Genomic DNA, 18,913 nt, shown 5'->3' with positions numbered 1-18,913 from the left:
TCTTGAATTGTGTGTTAGTTTGGTTTCCTATGACTCCCTCAAGAGTTGATTCACTGCCTGTCTCCCTTAGAGACTTAGAGACCTGCAGAACCGCACACCCCGGCTCCACTTACCACCACGATGTGCTGTTTCATTTGCACTCCACAGAGATGTATATCTTGTTTTGAGCATAGTCCTCTCTTTCCTTACCAAGTATACTAATGATAAAGGGGGAAATCTTCAAAGCTACCAAAAATAAATGACAGATTACCTTTAATTTTTAATCTATCATTGCTGCTGATGAAGCCAAGTGGAAAGTGCAAGGTATAGAATCACAGAGCCACCTTTAGCATCAATATCTCAATTAGGGTTTTGTTTGTTTGTTTTTTACCTAGGGGGAAAAATATATGTATATATATGTTTCATAGCCTGGTGGTCCATTTTATGAAAGAACTGTAATTTAACCAATTCCCTCATGATTGGATTGTGGGCTTGTTTCCAATTGCACCTTAAAACAAATGAATGAAGTACAATAAACATTCTTTTGCATGTGTCTGTATACACTTATGTTAGCATTTATATGTGGTGAATCCCCATATATTGACTTGCTGGGTAAATGTCTTTCCCTTTAGAATCTTGTGAAAACCTTTTATATTTAGACTCCTTTCTTGCCTTAGTAGCAGTTGAGGGTTCAGGCTTTACTTAGAGATGAATCCTTGCTCCACTATTTTCCCTGATGTACAGTACAACTTTAGGCAAATCTTTTAATCCCCCTAATCCTTGATTTCCTTATCTGTGAAAACAGGATTAATATAGTACATACCTCAGGGGATGGTTGTAAGGAAGAAATAAAATATTGAATTTAAAATGACTAATGTGATATCTAACAATTAAGTTATCATTGCTAAAGACACTGAAATGAGTTAAAACAACATGCAGATTGCTGACTCCGAGTTGGTTGCCTATCAAGGTTTTTAAAAACACTAGTGCTGTGCCTGTGTCGGGGCAAGGGGTAGGTGCAAATCTCTGTGTCTTCTGCTCAGTTTTGCTGTGAACCTACAACTGCTCTAAAAATATAAAGCCTGTTAACAAACAGACAAACACTGGTGCCTGAAGGCACCTGTTCGAGATTCGGATTCCGAGGCCCTCGCACCTGTATTTTTAAGTCTCCTTGGGTAATTTTAATGCACATTGAAGTTGGGAACCACTGAAGGCAAAGTATTTAAAAAGAAAAGGGAGGAAAAGCCTGTTCTCTTTGAGTTCCCTTTCCCTGGTGGGCTTCTTCCAGACCCAGCGTGCGGCCTGATGAGCCATTTTACTGCAAAGGCAACACTCGCTCCTCCACTGCCTGGTGCAGTGTTCTCTTCTAACTCACCCACCATGAAGACAGACATTTGCAGGAGCAAATAAATAATTCTGCTTTGCTTGATGTTAATTCACTCTAGAAATACTGACTGAGCATCTATTGCATTGATTAAGCCAAGTGTTGGGGAAACATCAGTGAATGAAGAAGGCAGCTTGATTCCTCCCCTGGGAGAGCTCAGGGACAGTGGGACACACATGCAGTGTCAGGAGGAGGTGAGCGAGGGCTCTGATGACTTCTCAACAGCAGCCTGAAAGATGAGCAGAGCGGCAGTTACCCAAATGAGAGGGAGGGAGGAGGGTTCCACGCAGCGGCAGTGGCATGGCAAAGCCTGGGAGTGACACATATAAGATACACAAGACACCAGATCGTAAAGTGGAAAAGGGACTAACGTGAGGTAGAAAAGGAAACAAAGGCCAGATGTTTCGGTGTCTTGTAAACCGTGTTAAGGAGTTTGTGAACAATCCCTAAAAGCAGTGAGAAACATTGAACGGGTTTAGGCAAAGGGATTAACTACCGTGATGAGATTGGCTTTGGGGGATGGCCACTTTCAGTAAGAGTCTGGTTAGGTGGTGGTTGGGAAAATTCAAATGGCAGGTGATGCTGGCCGCATCTAGGGTGGTGGCAGTGGGACAGAGAGAACCCAGAGGACGGGGAGTGGAGGTGACCCTCTTGACCCTGTTTTGGGGAAGTTTGCCTTGAGGTACCTGTGGGAAATAGATTCAGTGGGCAGTGAGTTTTCAAGGTCCAGAGCTCAGAAGAGAGATCTGAGGGGGAAACAGTTTGAGGAGGTTGCTTTGTATTATTCTCAACACTTAACCAAAGACAGCATCTTTATGCTTTACTTCATTCAGTTTTAAGCAAACATGTTAGTTAGATCTACAAAGCCTCCTTGACTGATGGTCCGTGTACACACGGGTAAATAAGATCTGGCTCCAGATAGCAATTACTGCTGCCACCTCTGCCTTTCATCTCCTGAGACACAGCATAATTGTAAACATGCATCTAGACACCACCCTCCCCCCCCAAAAAAGTTCACTTTTTCCCTCTGGGGAAAAAACTTAATTTCTTTTCCCTTTCTCTTTGTTGCAGGTGTGTGTGCTGTTAGCTTGCCAAGCCTCCTCTTCCCCTGCATTTGTAGGAAACAAATGTGATCCTATCTGTGCCATATGTAGTGAAAGTCTCCCCAAGCTTGAGAAGCACATTGATGTTTCATGAGCTAAAATACACTCATCTGTGGTCACTGCCTTGATCCATGCCCTTTATTGAAAAGCGTAAGACCACAAAAGATAGAGAGTAGAGTTTGGCTTCTCTTAAGAATTTCACACTCTTGGACACGGTGGCTCACATTCATAATCCTAGCACTCTGGGAGGCCGAGGTGGGAGGATCGCTTGAGGTCAGGAGTTTGAGGCCAGCCTGAGCAAGAGCAGGAACCCGTCTCTACTAAAAAATAGAAAAAACAAATTATCTGGGCAACTAAAAATAGAAAAAATTAGCCAGGCATGGAGGCCCACGCCTGTAGTCACAGATATTCAGGAGGCTGAGGCAGGAGGATCGCTTGAGCCCAGGAGTTTGAGGTTGCTGTGAGCTAGGCTGATGCCACAGCACTCTAGCCTGGGCAACAGAGCAAGATTCTGTCCCCCACCCCCCACAAAAAAAAAAATTTCACACTCTTTCACCAGGTCATTTCAAAACCTCGCTTGCACTGTTCCCTGACAATTTGGGTATAACTTATCTGTCCTCTGCAGAGGGAATAAACATGCGTTCTGGAGTGTCATCTGAGGGTGGTGGAGTGAAGAGGAATGACTGCTTTATGGTAGTAAGTGTGTGTAGGCTGCGAGATGTAGGGCTTTATGTGATCATCCTCCCATTCCAGGTAACGATATCAGCCACTGACTGTTTTCTCCATTAAGTTTGTGAACCTAAACATAGTACAAGGCACAGTGTGTATTGAACACCTGAATTACAGAATTAAAGACGCTTTTTCTAATTTACTTTAAGGTTTAATGTGGTATTTCCATAACTGATCTATAAAGATCTTTGATTTATTTAATTTTTTTTTTAAATGTTCTTAGGCCATAAAAAAGTTTACCCGAGTGAGATGAGTTAATCATTTTTACTCATAAATAATAATAATTTGCCAGGACAAGCAATTATTCTGGATTTTGCATTGGGATCCTTCAACTCTTGACAGCCTTCATCCACTTATTCTTTTATTCCTTCTACTTGCTTTGCACCCATTAAAATGTTCCAGGAACATCTTGCTGTTTTTCTTAAGCTACATTTATAACTCAACTCACTGCTTGAAGGATCTTAAACTCATTCATATTAAGTAAGGTTTTGTCCCAATGGTAATGATTATAAATAATATTCAAATTCTAGAGATCTTTGAAATGATATTGAGAAATTGAAATGAAAATAATCACTCTTTTCAGTTCTCATTCATCTACACTGAAAAGAAGTTAAGGCGCTGATGTCTAGCTGTTTCTTTTTATTCATGGCTCAGGAAACTAGGTGGTTAACAAGGTTTTTATTTCTTATGGAAACTATTGAATTGTGTTTTAATCTCATAATAATCACTTCAAACCTTAACTGCAATGATTGAAATTATTGGACTGGTTTTTCAGTCATCATGGGTGGAGCACAGAGAAGAGAAATCATTTAAATAACTTAAATCTACTGATAATCAAAAACTTTCTTTTAGGGAAGTAGTTCATTAACTCTTCTAACTCCTATTAGCTGCTATATCAAAATTGAAGGATTTGGTGTTAAAACTGTTTCCATTCCTCCTCCTTTCTACTGGAGGTAACAGTGTGCTATACAATAGGCAATATGATGATACTGTTTGCATAATTCATGTAACTCTTATGATTTATGGCATTGTTACATGTGCCCTACTGTCCCAATCTCTCTCACACTCACACATGCATATAAAGCACACGTGTGTATACATATATGGTAACTATTATCATTAATCTTCATCCTGAATGACAACTGGCATGACAATTTTCAGAGTACCACATACATAGGACTCCCATTTTTTTCTTATAAAAACTACACATTAAGCTATAAAGTAAAACACTTGTTCTATAGTTGACAGAATAAGTCTGAAAACACAGGTGCAAAACACAGTTTTGTCCCTGATGTGTAGCTCATTTGGTGTTTAACAGTTGGACTCACTGATGTGGTTTTATTCTGTTCCGTTTTTATGGTGTGTCTGTGAGGAGCAGGGAGAGGGGAAGGTGGGAGGTGTCAATGTTAGATAGGAGACCCTGCCTTGCTGCATTTCACAGCTCTCTCCCCTAACTCAGAAACCTAATTTGGGTGATGATACGGTTTGCCAGGAATGTGAGGAGACTTGGAGAGATCATTAGTTGGATGCAGATGATCAAGCCTCCATGATAATTATAAAAGCCTTTTAAAAGACAGACAGACGTGCCTGGTTTGGCCATCTGGTCAGAATAAGCATTTGCTGGGTTCTCTGTCTTCACCTTTGCCCCCTGCTTAGGAGTGAGAAATGTCAGGAATGCACTGGCTGGTGGTTGAGGCTGCTTTGACAGAGGTTAGCCAGATAACGCCTTCATTTGTACATGCGCCCTCACATGCCCTGGCACCGTCCAAGGTGGAAGGATGGGAAGGAGTGAGCTGTGCTGCAGGCAGATTTATCACCCCCTGAACCAAAATATGCAAACAAAATTTCCAAGGTTTGTTTCGTATTATTCAAGAACTCAGGGGAGCTATGTGATTCTTTTATAATGGCTACCATATGAAGAAACGAAGAAAACAAACCTTTGCAGTTTTAATACAGGTGGTTTATTTGGGGCAGGGAAATAAAGAATTTGTACTCAACTTGAGCAGTGCACAAAATGGATTTCCTTTGGCTTTCCAAATGGCTTGTGAACATTGTTGTAGGGTTTTGCTTGATTTTGTGTGCTTGAGAATTCAGCTGGATGCTCTGAAATATGACATCATCTCTTTAACAGCTTTGTGTTTTAAGGAATAGTGATGTGAGTTGCATGTCCTTTCAGATTTAGTCCTTTTGAATCTTGTAAGACCAGAGACAAATGACTAGAATGTCTCAAGTCCAAGGGCTGTTTACCTTGTGTGTGTTCACTCAATTAATTTATCTTTGTTAATGATTTTTTGTAAAATAAGCTCAATGGGTAAATAGCATTTTTGCAACTTCCTATGAGCCTATATACATTTCAAAATATATAAGTTCTTTTTTTTAAGTAAGCTCACAAATTATCTCTCAGTTTTCTTTGTTCATTAGCTGACTACTACACCTCAGACCTCTGGCAGTTATACCATAAGGTAAACTGTTGGTCACAGGTAGAATCAAACAGGAAACAATGATTATATCAGTTCAAATTCATCATTAATACTGGAGAAAAATACCATGTCCTCAAAGCATGTGCCATAGTTTAGTGATCTACGTTGTATCCTTTTCATACGTGTTTAGGATAAATGTTAACCTCTTAGTATGAGATTATTTAGTGAAACATGTAATATAATAACAGCTGTTATACCTCATCCCCAAAACTCTACAAATAACCTACAACCAGTCCCTGATCTCCCTAAAGTCTTCAGGACTGGTAATTATACATATTTAATCTAGTTACTCCAATAGGTTTTAACTCTAATGGTTATAACAGACCCAAATACAGTGGATTAAACCCAAATCCAATGGATTGGAAGATGGCATCATGCAAATAGCTACATATCTGTTCCAGAGTAGAAATTTCATAGAAAATGATAAAATGAGTGGCTGAGCCAAACTTAAAAAATTTCAGTCTCATGTGCTTTGTTTCATTTGGTTCTATTATACTTTTTCAGCTAAGCCACCAGGAGGTACATTTAGAAGCCGTTTATAATCCCACATATGGGGGACAAACTCTTATGCCTCAAGATTCGAATATTCCATTAGGCACCTTACCATATGTATATTTGTTTTTAAGCAGTGATATTTTAACCTGAAAACTGTATAAATCTAAAGATTATAGAGATGTTATCTTACTAAAAGAATATGATGATAATAGAGTTGAATGTGAAGACATAAAAATAACAGAAATGGTTCTGTTCTTTTCCTAACAGAGCCCATCTTCTACTTTGGCGACGTGGCGTACTCCGTGGATGAGAGTGCCGGCCACGTGGAAGTGCGGGTGTGGAGAAGCGGCCCCGACCTGTCCCGGTCTTCCAGTGTCACGGTGAGATCTCGGAAAACGGAGCCTCCCTCTGCAGATGGTGAGTGGTTTCCTACGTCAGCTCTTTGATTGTTCTGCAGTTTTCAACTACCGGGACATAAATGCCTTTAAAGCTTAAATATTTCATTTCTTTTATCGCAGTTTGGCTGAATGTATTTTTTTGAAATTATATTTAATACTATCTAGGAGGTAAATCTAGGCCTTTTTTGCTACAATGAGAAGGTACAGTTGAGGGCCATGAATCAGAGGTTGGGTTGCAAATTAAGAGTCAAAGACTCTAAATTCGAATGCCTACATTTGCATGAATTGGGTCTCTTCTCTTGGCAAATCTAACATTGTTGAGGGTTACGACATTATAGGCTGACCACCCTCACAGGAATCTAATGACATTTAAGTGTCATGCAGGTATATGTCTTCACTTGGCTCCTTCCTCATTTAAACCACGTGTCCCCATAAATACTTCAGATCCAAAAGGCTTTTCCCACACTTTGTTACACAACTGTCCCAGCTAGCACATACCTCCCTTTTATTCTGGGGTCTGTATCTCCAAAAAGTTGATCATGAAGTTTAGAGCAAGCATAGGATTCAAAATTTCTTTTTTTTTCCCTCTAAATGACCAGTGATTCAAACTCTCTCTTTCTCATGTACACACACACGTGAACACACATGTATGTCACACACACATCACACATTCACCAGAGAAAGTAATCAGGGTCACAGCATTTTAAGTCACCCTTAGGTTTTAACTTTTTCAATGTAGTAGAAGCAGCGTAGTGCTTTGCATGTAGTAGGTTCCCAGTAAACCTGTGCTTAGCCACATTAGTTTTTTTTAGGAGACAAATTCAAATCAGAGATGAGGGGAGGGAGAGAGAGAAATGAGAACAAAGGGGAAGAAGCAGAAGAAAAGGAAAAGTTACACAAAGAGCTGCAAGGAGATACAGATATTTTTTAAAAATGAATTAAAGACAGATGAATTCAAACACGGTTTTACATTCAGAGGTAAAGTAGATACAAAATGACAGAAGAGCAAAAGGTATGAAAACAAAGAAAAAAGCAACAATACTGAACTATCCTCTACTCTCAGTCTTTATGGAGTGATTAAAGAGGAAAGGCCAGTTTTATTCTTAAGCACTTTAGTGATAAATGAAAGTATCAATATTAGATATGTACCCACTGGTCTGAAAAGTATTAAATCAAAGATCAAATACATCTCCGAGAATAGAAGCTTGCTCTCACCACCTGTGGCCGGGGCGAGTGGGTGTAGGGGACGGAGCTTATAACTGAGACGTGTCGCTTTAACCAACGGGCAACCTCACACCTACATAGGATGTCCTGTAGTGGCTCCAGGAAAGAAATATAGATATTTAACTAATGTTAACAAAATTTTAAATGTATATATTTCATATGTAATTTATGATGATCATATACATTTTATTTATGTACTGATTTTTATAAACTTTATTAGAGGATTTCAAAGTAAAGATAGAGGAACTGTCACACAGAAAGCTAAACTAATTAATCCAAAGTCCAGCCATTAGATAATAAAGTTCAGAACCTTTTCTTTGATCTACCACATCAATAACCATGTAAATACTATTGCATTTCAGTAAATGTACTTTTTGTACTATTTATTAAAAAAAGAATTATAAATACATCTACATAATTTCTTTCTTTTTTTAAAAATCTAGTTAGTACCCAACTCATTCTTTTATTATTATCACAGCTGGAACAGACTATGTGGGAATCAGTCGTAATTTAGATTTTGCACCTGGAGTCAACATGCAGACTGTTCGTGTTGTCATTCTGGATGACCTTGGACAGCCAGTGTTGGAGGGGATTGAGAAATTCGAACTGGTGCTTCGTATGCCTATGAATGCAGCCCTCGGCGAGCCCAGCAAAGCCACGGTGTCCATAAATGACTCTGTCTCTGATTGTGAGTGTTTATTAATTTTATAATAAGTAAAATGATAAGCTAAGGTTTATATATATAAGTAAAATGATAAACTATATATATCCAATATAGTTTATATATGGGTATAATCACTATATAGATTGAGTGGCTTAAACAACAGAAATTTGTCATTTCATAATTTTGGCTAGAAGTCCAAAATCAAGGTGTTGGTAGGGTTAGTTCCCTCTGAGGGCTATAAGGAAGGATGTTCTGGGCTTCTCTCTTTGACTTCTTTTCCCCGTGTCTCTTTATACCATGGTGTCTCTATGTGTCTCTGTGTCCAGTTTTTCCCCTTTTATGAGGACACCAGTCATATTGGATTAGGACACAGAGTAATGACCTCATTTTAACTTGATGACTCACCTGTAAAGACCCTACGTACCAATAAGGTCACCTTCTCAGGCCCTGGGCATTAGGATTTCAACATATCGATTTCCAGGGGACACAGCTCAATGCATACAAATACCCTAGCAGACCACATCTTCTTTTCTCCTGGTTATTTTGATAGCATTAGACGCTCTCAGAAGAAAACTTTTAGTCTTCCTCTCAAAATTTGAAGAAAGAAAGTAGTATCGTCATCAGTCTTGATTGTGTCTCAAGAATTGCCCTCCACACAGGTGGGTGGAACCACGTGGAGTTACACACCCCCTTGAGTGTCAGTGGTCTTTTTCCACTTCTCAACACAAGACGCCTTCTGTCATTTCCTTCCCCCAGACACTTCTGAAATTTCCCTAATAAGGTGCCAAAAACATTGTTCTGAGACAACCAACTGCTAGACACATGGCAGGGCTCTCTGAACACTCTTCAACCATGATGATTCTGACAGTGCTTGAAGGAGTCTAACCTATTGTCAGTGAGACCCGTACATAATTGACCTAGCATAGGTGTTGGCTAAAAATTATACACACACACACATACACACACACACATGCTCATCATCAACTTCCCCAACATGGTCTGGGTAAACTATGCTTATAATTATGTGCACAACATTTAGTGTTCTTCATATCAAGAAATTCTGAAATGCTCATGACTAAGAAACATATATAGATACAAATATCTTAAGGTCTGTGGTCTTATCTACTTTTTAGCATTTCGTTGCATATCCTAACTCCACAAAATAGGCAGAATTTCAAAGGTAGGAAAATCAAAACTCTTAAAGTTAAGTGATTTACTCAAGGTCACAACATTGGCAAATGACTGAGTGGGGATCCAATTCTTCTCATTTGTCTGTTGTCTTTTCCACTAAATCACATATTCTGAAACGTCATTTTTTTGTAAGGAAATTCCTGTTCACTTTGATCCATGAGTTTATTTGTTCTTGCAGTGCCCAAGATGCAATTCAAAGAACGAGTATATACTGGCAGTGAAAATGATGGGCAGGTAGTGGCAATGATCCACAGGAGTGGAGACAGCCAGTACAGGTCTTCGGTGAGATGTTACACCCGGCAGGGGTCCGCACAGGTGATGATGGACTTCGAAGAACGCCCAAACACTGATGTTTCCACCATCATATTCCTCCCTGGTAAGCTTGAGCTTGAAATTTTTATATGAAACTTGAGGAAGCCAAGACTTTGTTGAGAAATATATGTCAGGGAAATACAAGTTTCTTAATTTTGACAAGCATGTGGCATGGTTTTATGTGCAATAAATGATGATAAAGTGAGGTAGATTTTAGCAGGTTGAATGAATGCCCTTTCAGTTTCTGTGTTAAATAACTGTATTCTGTATTAGCATCACTCCAGTGATGTGCTATATTATTTATTCAAAACTTAGTGGAAAAGAATATATCAAATGCATAGATTTCACAATGATGGGAATTAAACTTAATATTTAAATGGAATGAAATAAAAGGAAATAGACACAATATTTTTAATGTGTATCCAGTGCCTTAGAAAGATTTCCTTATGTGCATGTGTATCACAAAGTTATTTATAATAATGGAAGATTGAAAACAAATGGTCAGTTGGACAATTATTTATTTGGACATCCCTACGATGGTATATTTTATAGCCATTAAAAATATCTTAAAGAATTGTTAATTAGATAGGGGAAAGTTCAAGATATAATACTGGTCCCACTTTTTAGAGGCAAAGACCTCACTGTTCTTGGCTCAATGATTTGTTCAGTAAGTCAAAAGTTAGTAACAGTAGAAACTAGTATTGAGATCAAATTAACAATTATCAACCAGTCCAAGGATGCTAACTTTGCTTCCTGATCATAATGCTAGAAATTCATAAACAAAATTGGTATTTATGTTTTCCCTTGTTTTCTAAGACAAGAGACAGAACTTCAAGACAAGAACAAAGGAAAGTCTCTGTACAAATAAGGGCCTGACATTGAATGTATTCAAACATTTATTCACTTCCTCAGCAAATACCTATTGAAGGCTTATTGTTTGCCAAACACTATTGTTTGCACTGGTACAGCAGGAAAAAAGTAATATCCTTGCCTTTGCAGTGTAGACGTTCTAGTTGCAGATGTGGCCCTTTGGCCCATGGGATGTGATTGACCTTCTGACATTATTCTTGTTCCAGGGGAGACTGAAAAGCCTTGTGTCCTGGAGCTGATGGACGACATACTCTACGAGGAGGTGGAGGAGCTCCGCCTGGTACTGGGCACCCCGCAAAGCAGCTCCCCCTTTGGGGCTGCGGTTGGTGAACAAAATGAAACTCTGATAAGGATCCGGGATGATGCTGATAGTAAGAGGCCATTTCTTGTGCTCAGCTATAAATTGGGAACTGAAATCTACCCATGTTAAAGGTGTAGGTGGCTCAGAAAATAACCGCCTCTTTCTGACTAGGGTTTTTAAGCAATTAAGCAATAGGAAAAAGACTAAGATAAATGGGGAACAAAGTAAACCATTAAAACTGAAAAAGTTGATGTTGGAGAACATGACTTATACTTAAACACCAAATCCTAAAGGTTCACAGGCCAACGGTTTTCTCCCTCCCCTCCCCTTTTCAGTGGCCTGTTACCATATAATTTAGGGCACATAGGGACAGCCCAGAGCACATGCTCTCTCCAGGAGCTATTTAATTCCCAGGAAGGAGCTGGGCCACAGGTGTCAGCTTCTCCTTTCACACAAACCACCAATATTGGGTGGGAGACAGAGAGAAGCCAGGACTGTAACAGCAATTAAGCTCCTCCTACATAGAAAGAAACACGAGAAATGGGGAAGAAGCATTCCCTTTACTAACGATTCCATTTATCTGTGTTTCCCACAATTTTAGAGACTGTTATTAAATTTGGAGAAACCAAGTTTAGTGTCACCGAACCCAAAGAACCAGGAGAGTCAGTGGTCATCAGAATTCCAGTGATCCGCCAAGGAGACACTTCGAAGGTTTCCATTGTGAGAGTCCACACCAAGGACGGCTCTGCCACCTCTGGAGAAGACTATCACCCCGTGTCAGAAGGTACTACGGGCCTCCCGGGGACTGTCCCCGGATGGCTCCTGCCAACGCTGTGTGTTAGTGCTGGCGCCCTCAAGAAAAAGAGGAGAAACATCCTATTGAAAAAAAAATAGGCACACTGTTTTCAGTTCATCTTCAGAAATATGGAAACAATGACATTTATTTCCAGGATTTTCCCTTATGACTTACAGGGTACAGGTGTTAGGACTTCAGGAAATTTTTAGATGTGCTAGATGACCTTCTGTTCTGAGTCTACTTTAACATTTTACTGGTTCTGCCTTTGTTATAGTAATCACATATCAAGTAATAATTTTCCTGTAATTTTCTATTACATTGAAATATGCATGATAGTGGGATGATAATCTGTTTTAACTTAGAGAACACTAGCGGTCCAAAGCTAAAGCTAGAAAATTTTGTGTTAACAGAGGACAGTAAAAGTATGGTGAAAGACCAACCACAGAGACTGTGAATTCTCCGGGACTTAAAAGCCTCTTAGGAATGCTTTCTATCCCTCTCCTCCTGCAAAGTTTGGGACCATTTCTCTGTTTACTTTTATCAGTAATTAAAACAAATCAGTTCTTCTCTCTTGCTCACTCTCTTTTGGAATTATTTGCTGATGGAATAAACATAAATTTATGTCCATAAGTTTATGAATTATTTGGAGTTCTACTTAACCACTATGTAGTTAATCACCCGACTTAACCACTTTAACTACCAATAGAGGTTAGTTCCTGAACATCATAGCACTTCAGGTGTTCGTCTTGATCTCCTAACTTGCAAACAAAATTTAGAAAGTGACTGATAGGTATTACTGAATCAGTAATGAAGTTAATGAGGCAATAGAAAACAATAGCATCTTCTACAAAGGAGCTTGTATTTTCTTTGTGTATAATAATAAAAATTTGATAAACCACTATAGAATATCTACGTTATCCTAAGGTTATTCTCTAGGAATAATAATATATTTAAAGTAAATCACATATAAGCCAAAAGAAAATAAAACTGATTAGCTAGTGGATTATGAAATCTAAAATGTCTTTCTATAATGAGCAGATTTTACATGAAAGAGAAACCTTCTAAATATTGATAATACGACCTTTAACAGAAATGGTTTTTCTTAGAAATAAAATGATTCTTTTTGCTAAAACAGAAAGAAAATTATAGCTATCTAGTAAATCACTGGCAAATAAAGTCAGAAAAAAGTTAAATAATATCAAATCAACTTGTCTCTTTTATCCCATACATGTCAACATGCTGTTTATAAGATTTATTATAAAAATTTAAGGATTTTTTTTCAGGAACATCCTAGTATTTCCTTTTATGGTTCAAATTAAGGTCAGCCTTTTGCAAATAAGTAGAAAAAAATTAAATATAGAATAAAAGTTGAAATTTTTTGTGTGCTGAAGAAGTCTAAAGTAACAGATAAAGGTAAATGTGAATGACAAAACTTGACTATCATCTAGCAAGTGTACTATCAGGAAACAATAATTTAAATATTTAAGGTAAATATTTAATTTTTTAATGTCTTAGAAATCTGGTTTGTATAACTCAGGGGGTTACAAAACCTTTAATGTTTACAAGGCTAGGACAAGCCATGGAAATGAGAGAAGCAAGGGAAATGGGAGAGAAAAATGGAATTATTGCCATGTCATTAAACCAGCAAGTCCATTCCTTTCTTGAGAAAAGCCTGTAACGTCATAGACTGTTGCCATGTAGAAAGGTGCAAAAGAACTCAGAAATCTGCATTTTCTTATAAAATCCCCAGACTTTTAAGTATTAGAAACTAATTTTTTAATGTCTTCTTATATAGGTGAAACCAAACAAATTAGTAGGCCAACAATGATCAGCTATCTTCATTCCCTGGAATAAGAACCACAAGTTTTCTCAGGGTCTGAGAAGCCAAGGACTGATAGGCTCAAAGGATACACTAAGGCTGATGGGAAAAACTGCTGTACCTAGAAACAGAGAAAACTAATTTTAAAGATAAAAAAGTCTTTATCTTTAAAGATAAAGAGAAAAAAATCCTCTTTGTACCTGATAATTAAAAAATGGAAGTACACAAAGTAAAATTCACTGGAGATGCATTTTCTTCTTCCAGACTCTAAAAGATTTATAATTTCGAATTATAATGATTGAACTGCAATTACATCAGAAAGCAGCAACTGTTATCTCCTCTAACTGGAATGATTATGCTTTATATTCTTTGTATTTGCTTATTTGAAACAGTATCTCCAAAGGTATAGTAAAACCAACAAAAGAGTTTCTCCAAGGTTAGCAGTACAGTCAGCGGTTAGTCATGAGTTCAATAAAATCTAATAATTTTAATGTTTTAATAATTTCAAAATGTATGGTTAAGAAAAGGATTTTGATAATCAGATTCAATTTTCATGACAATGAAGCAATTCTTTTTAGTGAGAGAGATGGGGCAAGGGAAAAAAATGCTAACATTTATCTAAAGCAACTTTTCTGAGTTTCCAAGAACAATAACAAAAGGTAGCTTTTTGAAATATAGTTTGACATTGTATAAAAACTCAAAATTTTATATCCAACTTTCCTACATGTGTACATAATGTATATATCATTCGCATTTGAATATACCTGTGATCTCATTCATTTGACTTGAGTTCTATTGGTTTGGAAATTCTGAAGAATGACAGGTGATTTTATCTGATATGTCCTAATAGTAAAACTACTTGTTGTCCCATAAGTGAGCGTCATTTCAAACTGTGGGCCAACAAATCAATATCTTATGATTAGAATTTTCTTTTAGATAAAATAGAAGAGAATAGAAAATATCAGAGTGTAATGCATAGATGGAGTAAGAATAAGTGATGTTAAACTTCTGGCTCTGCTTTGCACACACATGTGCACGCACATAAATACACTGGGCCACAATGTAAAATGTATTTCTCATTGCAGACCACACGCAAAAAAGCGTAGCAAAAAACTTCCCATGTTCAGACGCAAAAGATTTAAATCTGTGACTTTACATTTGCAGAAATCGAGTTTAAGGAAGGAGAAACCCAGCACAATGTTGAAATTGAAGTCATCTTTGATGGGGTAAGAGAGATGAGAGAGGCCTTCACCGTTCACCTAAAACCTGATGAAAATATGATAGCAGAGACTCAGGTAAGTAAAGCAGCGTGTCTATAAATTCATGGCCAGCATTTTGTCAGAGAAAATGCATATGAGCTGTCACTAGTATACAACAAAGTGAGGAGACTTTGCACGAGCCTTACGTGAAAGAGACATGCATAATTCCTTTTCACCACCTAAGTAAATTTTGTTCTGATTATGTCACAATCAAGAAATTCTTATCCCTTTCGTTGAAAAATCATGTTTGTAGAAACTCAAGGACCAGAGTCACTGGGCCCCATGCTAGCCCACTTCCCTTCCCCGTGTCAATCAGTAATGACTGAATTTGGGATTAACCTCCAGAGAGAAAGCATCATCTCAGTTTGAAGAGGAGACTGTTAATTCAGTGCCACAACTCATTAAAACATGCATTTGCACCCACAAAACAGTTGTTTAGCCCTCAAAATCCCCACCTGTTTCTATTAGCTTTATCAGAGTTTGATGTCCAGAGCCTTGTGACCAAAATGTTATAGTCCTCAAACTTGTCTTCTACACTTACTTAATGTATATTGCATTAATATCATCAACCAGATTTTCCTCCAAATAAACAGAATTTTGACCTTTACAGCAAAAATAATTTTTAAAACTACATGTCATTTTGGAACAGATCTATTTTTATATCTATACTTAAATGTACTGTATTGTTTTTATTATTAATATTTGTTTCGCTATTAGTATGAGATCCAGTTGAAAACATTATTTCTCTAAAATATTTTTGTCATTTTTTTCATTTATTTATTTATTTATTTATTTTATTATTATTAGTTCAGCATATTATGGGGGTACAAAAGTTTAGGTTACAGATACCTTAAACAGATTCAAATAGACCTACCATTTTTGTCATTTTTTAATCTTCATTGTTTAATTGCATTTCTGCCACAGGGCCTTGCCTTTTTTCAAGTCATATTTAAAATTCAAGAAGTGTGGGCAGAAAATCTTTATCAAATTCATTTTTATATCTTGATCACATAAAAATGAATCTTTGATATTGTTTTCATGGAGTAGTATATAAAACTTTTGGGTGAAAGGAAGAGAGATTCACTCAAATTACTTCCAGGGATAAAAGCTTCTCTTAAGAATATACATGTAAATACAGGTTTGGAAACTGTAATATGTGGTGAGATATTGAAAGTTATTCGGGAGCAAACTTACGGCAAGGTGTTCTTGCCACCTTGTCCAGCAGCAGAGCTGCACAGATCCCTCGTCTGTCTGGAACTCAGCGTCCGCTCTCCCTGTGTTTCAGGCGGTGCCTTCTGGCCTTGTCTCGTTTACAGCTTTGCTCATTACCCCTGGCATCGGCTTCATCGAGGCCTTACTATCCCATGACTTCCGCGATCTCCCTTCTCTCCAGCTGTCTTTCAGCTTTCCCTCCATTATCAATTGATTGACTTTTTCATGGAACTTCCACTTCACAACCCCAAGACAGACTTAGCTACTGTCATCACAATTGAAGAAAAAAATCTGTGTCCAGATACCTCGAGGGCCACTGACCAACCTTCGGATTAGCTGCCTCAGACTCAGGTCCCCTCCCCTGGAACCATGAGATGTGAACAAGGTGCCAAGGTCACGTGCAGCAAGCCACATGGGGCCCATTGCTCTGCAGGGGCTCCAAGTATGACAATGTTCATCATAATGAGGCAGGGGTTTGCCTAGTGTATTGTCCTGTACGATTGAAGCACAGAAAAGCTAATATTTCCTTAATCAGTGATGATGATCTTTTCCTTATAGGTGACCAAAGCCATTGTGTATATAGAAGAAATGAACAGCATGGCAGATGTCACTTTTCCTTCCGTCCCTCAGATCGTGTCCCTGTTGACGTACGATGACACGTCCAGAGCTAAGGAGAGTGCTGGACCTGTGTCTGGCTATCCTGTCATCTGTGTCACAGTGAGTAGGAAATTGAAAAAATGGAGGAAAATTGTAAGACCATTATTTTAAATAATTGCAAACTTTAACCAATGTAGTATTGGCGTTGTCGTGAAGAAAGCAAAAGTAGGAAAATACTACAGGTTTCAGCTTTGAACTTTGCAAATACAGCATTAATCACACAAAGCTCCCATTTTTCTTCCTTAACCCAACAAATGTTCACTAGCTGATGTGTACATAGTGTGTAATCTCAGAGTCTGTCACTGATGGAAAAATAAATAAGAACTCTGTACTTAAGGAATTTAAAAATAAGGAAGAAAAAATATATAGAAATCAGTAACTCTAATAAAAGGCAAGATGTGATTATTATCATGAGAATGCTATAAATGAGGAGCTAGAGCCACATCTCCATGGGTGAGGGGAGGCAGGAGGTGGGCAGGGGGACCCTCAGTTTTAAGATAAGAGCCAGATAAGGGAGGGTCATTCCACGAGGAACGGATTGCAGCATGAGCTACAGCTAGAGGAACAGCATGAGAAATGGCACATTATCACTACTTTTTTTACTTACTTTTTATTGAAGCTCCTTGTGAGCTAAAACTATGACTTATTTTTATAACACAGCAGCCCTAACGAAATACATATCATAGGTACACTAAAAATATTTGTTGAATTAGAAAGGCAGAAATAAAAATTTGGTGCCAATTTATAGAAATCTTTAAATGTCATATTAAGGAACTGGGACTTCGTCTGCTGGGTAGCAGTGAGTTCTTGCACAGAAGGATGGTCCGAGGGGTTATGTTGGCGGGTCAGCAGTGCAGTAATGTGTCCCTGGGCTGGAAGGAAAGGCCCTGCAGTAGACAGGGAGGTGGTGCTCGGAATGGGAAGAAGGGACCAAGCTGAGCAACATTGCAAACGGAGAATCAGCCAAGTTCACTGACCCACTGGTGTTAGATGAGAGAGGAAGGGAAGGAGGGAAGGAAAAGAGAGGGAGGGAAAGAGAGTGAACAAGAACAGCTTGGCAACGCTGAGGGTTCAAGAGATTATGGTATGAATAACAGCTTTACCCATATTAAGTTAGAGGTAGAAATGTACAATCTAAGCTATCTGAAATGCAAAATTCAAGTTCATAGAAGTTCAAGTTCACAGAAGCTATCATGGCTGGGCATAGAAATGAGGAAGTCACATGAACAGCATGTAGAAATGGAGGCAAAACGGCAGTGCAAACATGGCAGAGGGAGCTTGAGAGGTGTAGTTTCTGCATTGTGCTCCTACTTTGATCCTAATATAGTTATTTGTTTTCCATAGGCTTGCAACCCCAAATATTCAGATTATGACAAAACAGGCTCTATTTGTGCAAGTGAGAGTATCAATGACACTTTGACACGGTACCGATGGCTGATCAGTGCACCTGCCAGCCCTGACGGTGTAACCAGCCCCATGAGAGAACTGGACTTCGACACCTTTTTCACATCGTCCAAGATGATCACGCTGGACTCCATCTACTTCCAGCCCGGCTCGCGGGTGCAGTGCGCGGCTCGTGCTGTGAACGCCGATGGGGACGAAGGCCTGGAGCTGATGAGCCCCGTTGTAACCATTGGCAGAGAGGAAGGTAGGACGTTGCCATTTTACCAGGAAGAACCCTGTGATACCGTGGAATATCACAAGTGTCTAATTTCTGGTTATTAATTCTTCCAAATGTATGCCAGAATACGTTGTAAGCACTTCAAAATGAAAATCCCTTTTTACAAAAATATTGATTAGAAAACAAACAATTTATTCATTTCACATTTGTTGAGCACCTATGACATGCCATACACAGAGCTTTATGCTGGCAGTAAGAAAATAAGACAGGGTCCTTGTCTTTGAGGAATCCATAGTCAAGTTGAGGACACAGACAAATGTTAGTATGGCCAGGGCACAGAAATACAAAAGTAGGAGTGATTAGTTCTACCCTGAATGGGTCAGGAAAAGCTCTGCGAAGAGGAGATACTGAAGATGAAT

The 18,913-nt window shown here is 38.5% G+C and overlaps 1 protein-coding gene across 1 annotated transcript in view; it reads left to right on the top strand.

Moving 5' to 3' along the window:
* Nucleotides 1–18,913, top strand: part of FREM2 (FRAS1 related extracellular matrix 2) — a 144,147-nt gene that overhangs the window by 103,102 nt on the left and 22,132 nt on the right. Inside the window, exons 7-14 of the mRNA XM_069467310.1 lie at nucleotides 6,438–6,587; nucleotides 8,271–8,480; nucleotides 9,826–10,023; nucleotides 11,036–11,200; nucleotides 11,732–11,914; nucleotides 14,910–15,040; nucleotides 16,775–16,933; nucleotides 18,218–18,521. Of these exons, the coding sequence (XP_069323411.1) occupies nucleotides 6,438–6,587; nucleotides 8,271–8,480; nucleotides 9,826–10,023; nucleotides 11,036–11,200; nucleotides 11,732–11,914; nucleotides 14,910–15,040; nucleotides 16,775–16,933; nucleotides 18,218–18,521 (1,500 nt within the window). The remainder of the gene's footprint in view (nucleotides 1–6,437; nucleotides 6,588–8,270; nucleotides 8,481–9,825; nucleotides 10,024–11,035; nucleotides 11,201–11,731; nucleotides 11,915–14,909; nucleotides 15,041–16,774; nucleotides 16,934–18,217; nucleotides 18,522–18,913) is intronic.

The sequence above is a fragment of the Eulemur rufifrons genome, chromosome 4, assembly GCF_041146395.1.
Source record: "Eulemur rufifrons isolate Redbay chromosome 4, OSU_ERuf_1, whole genome shotgun sequence".
Taxonomy (NCBI): Eukaryota; Metazoa; Chordata; class Mammalia; order Primates; family Lemuridae; genus Eulemur; species Eulemur rufifrons.
The sequence above is the reverse complement of the archived record's forward strand: the minus strand, read 5'-3'. Positions and strand labels throughout refer to the sequence as shown.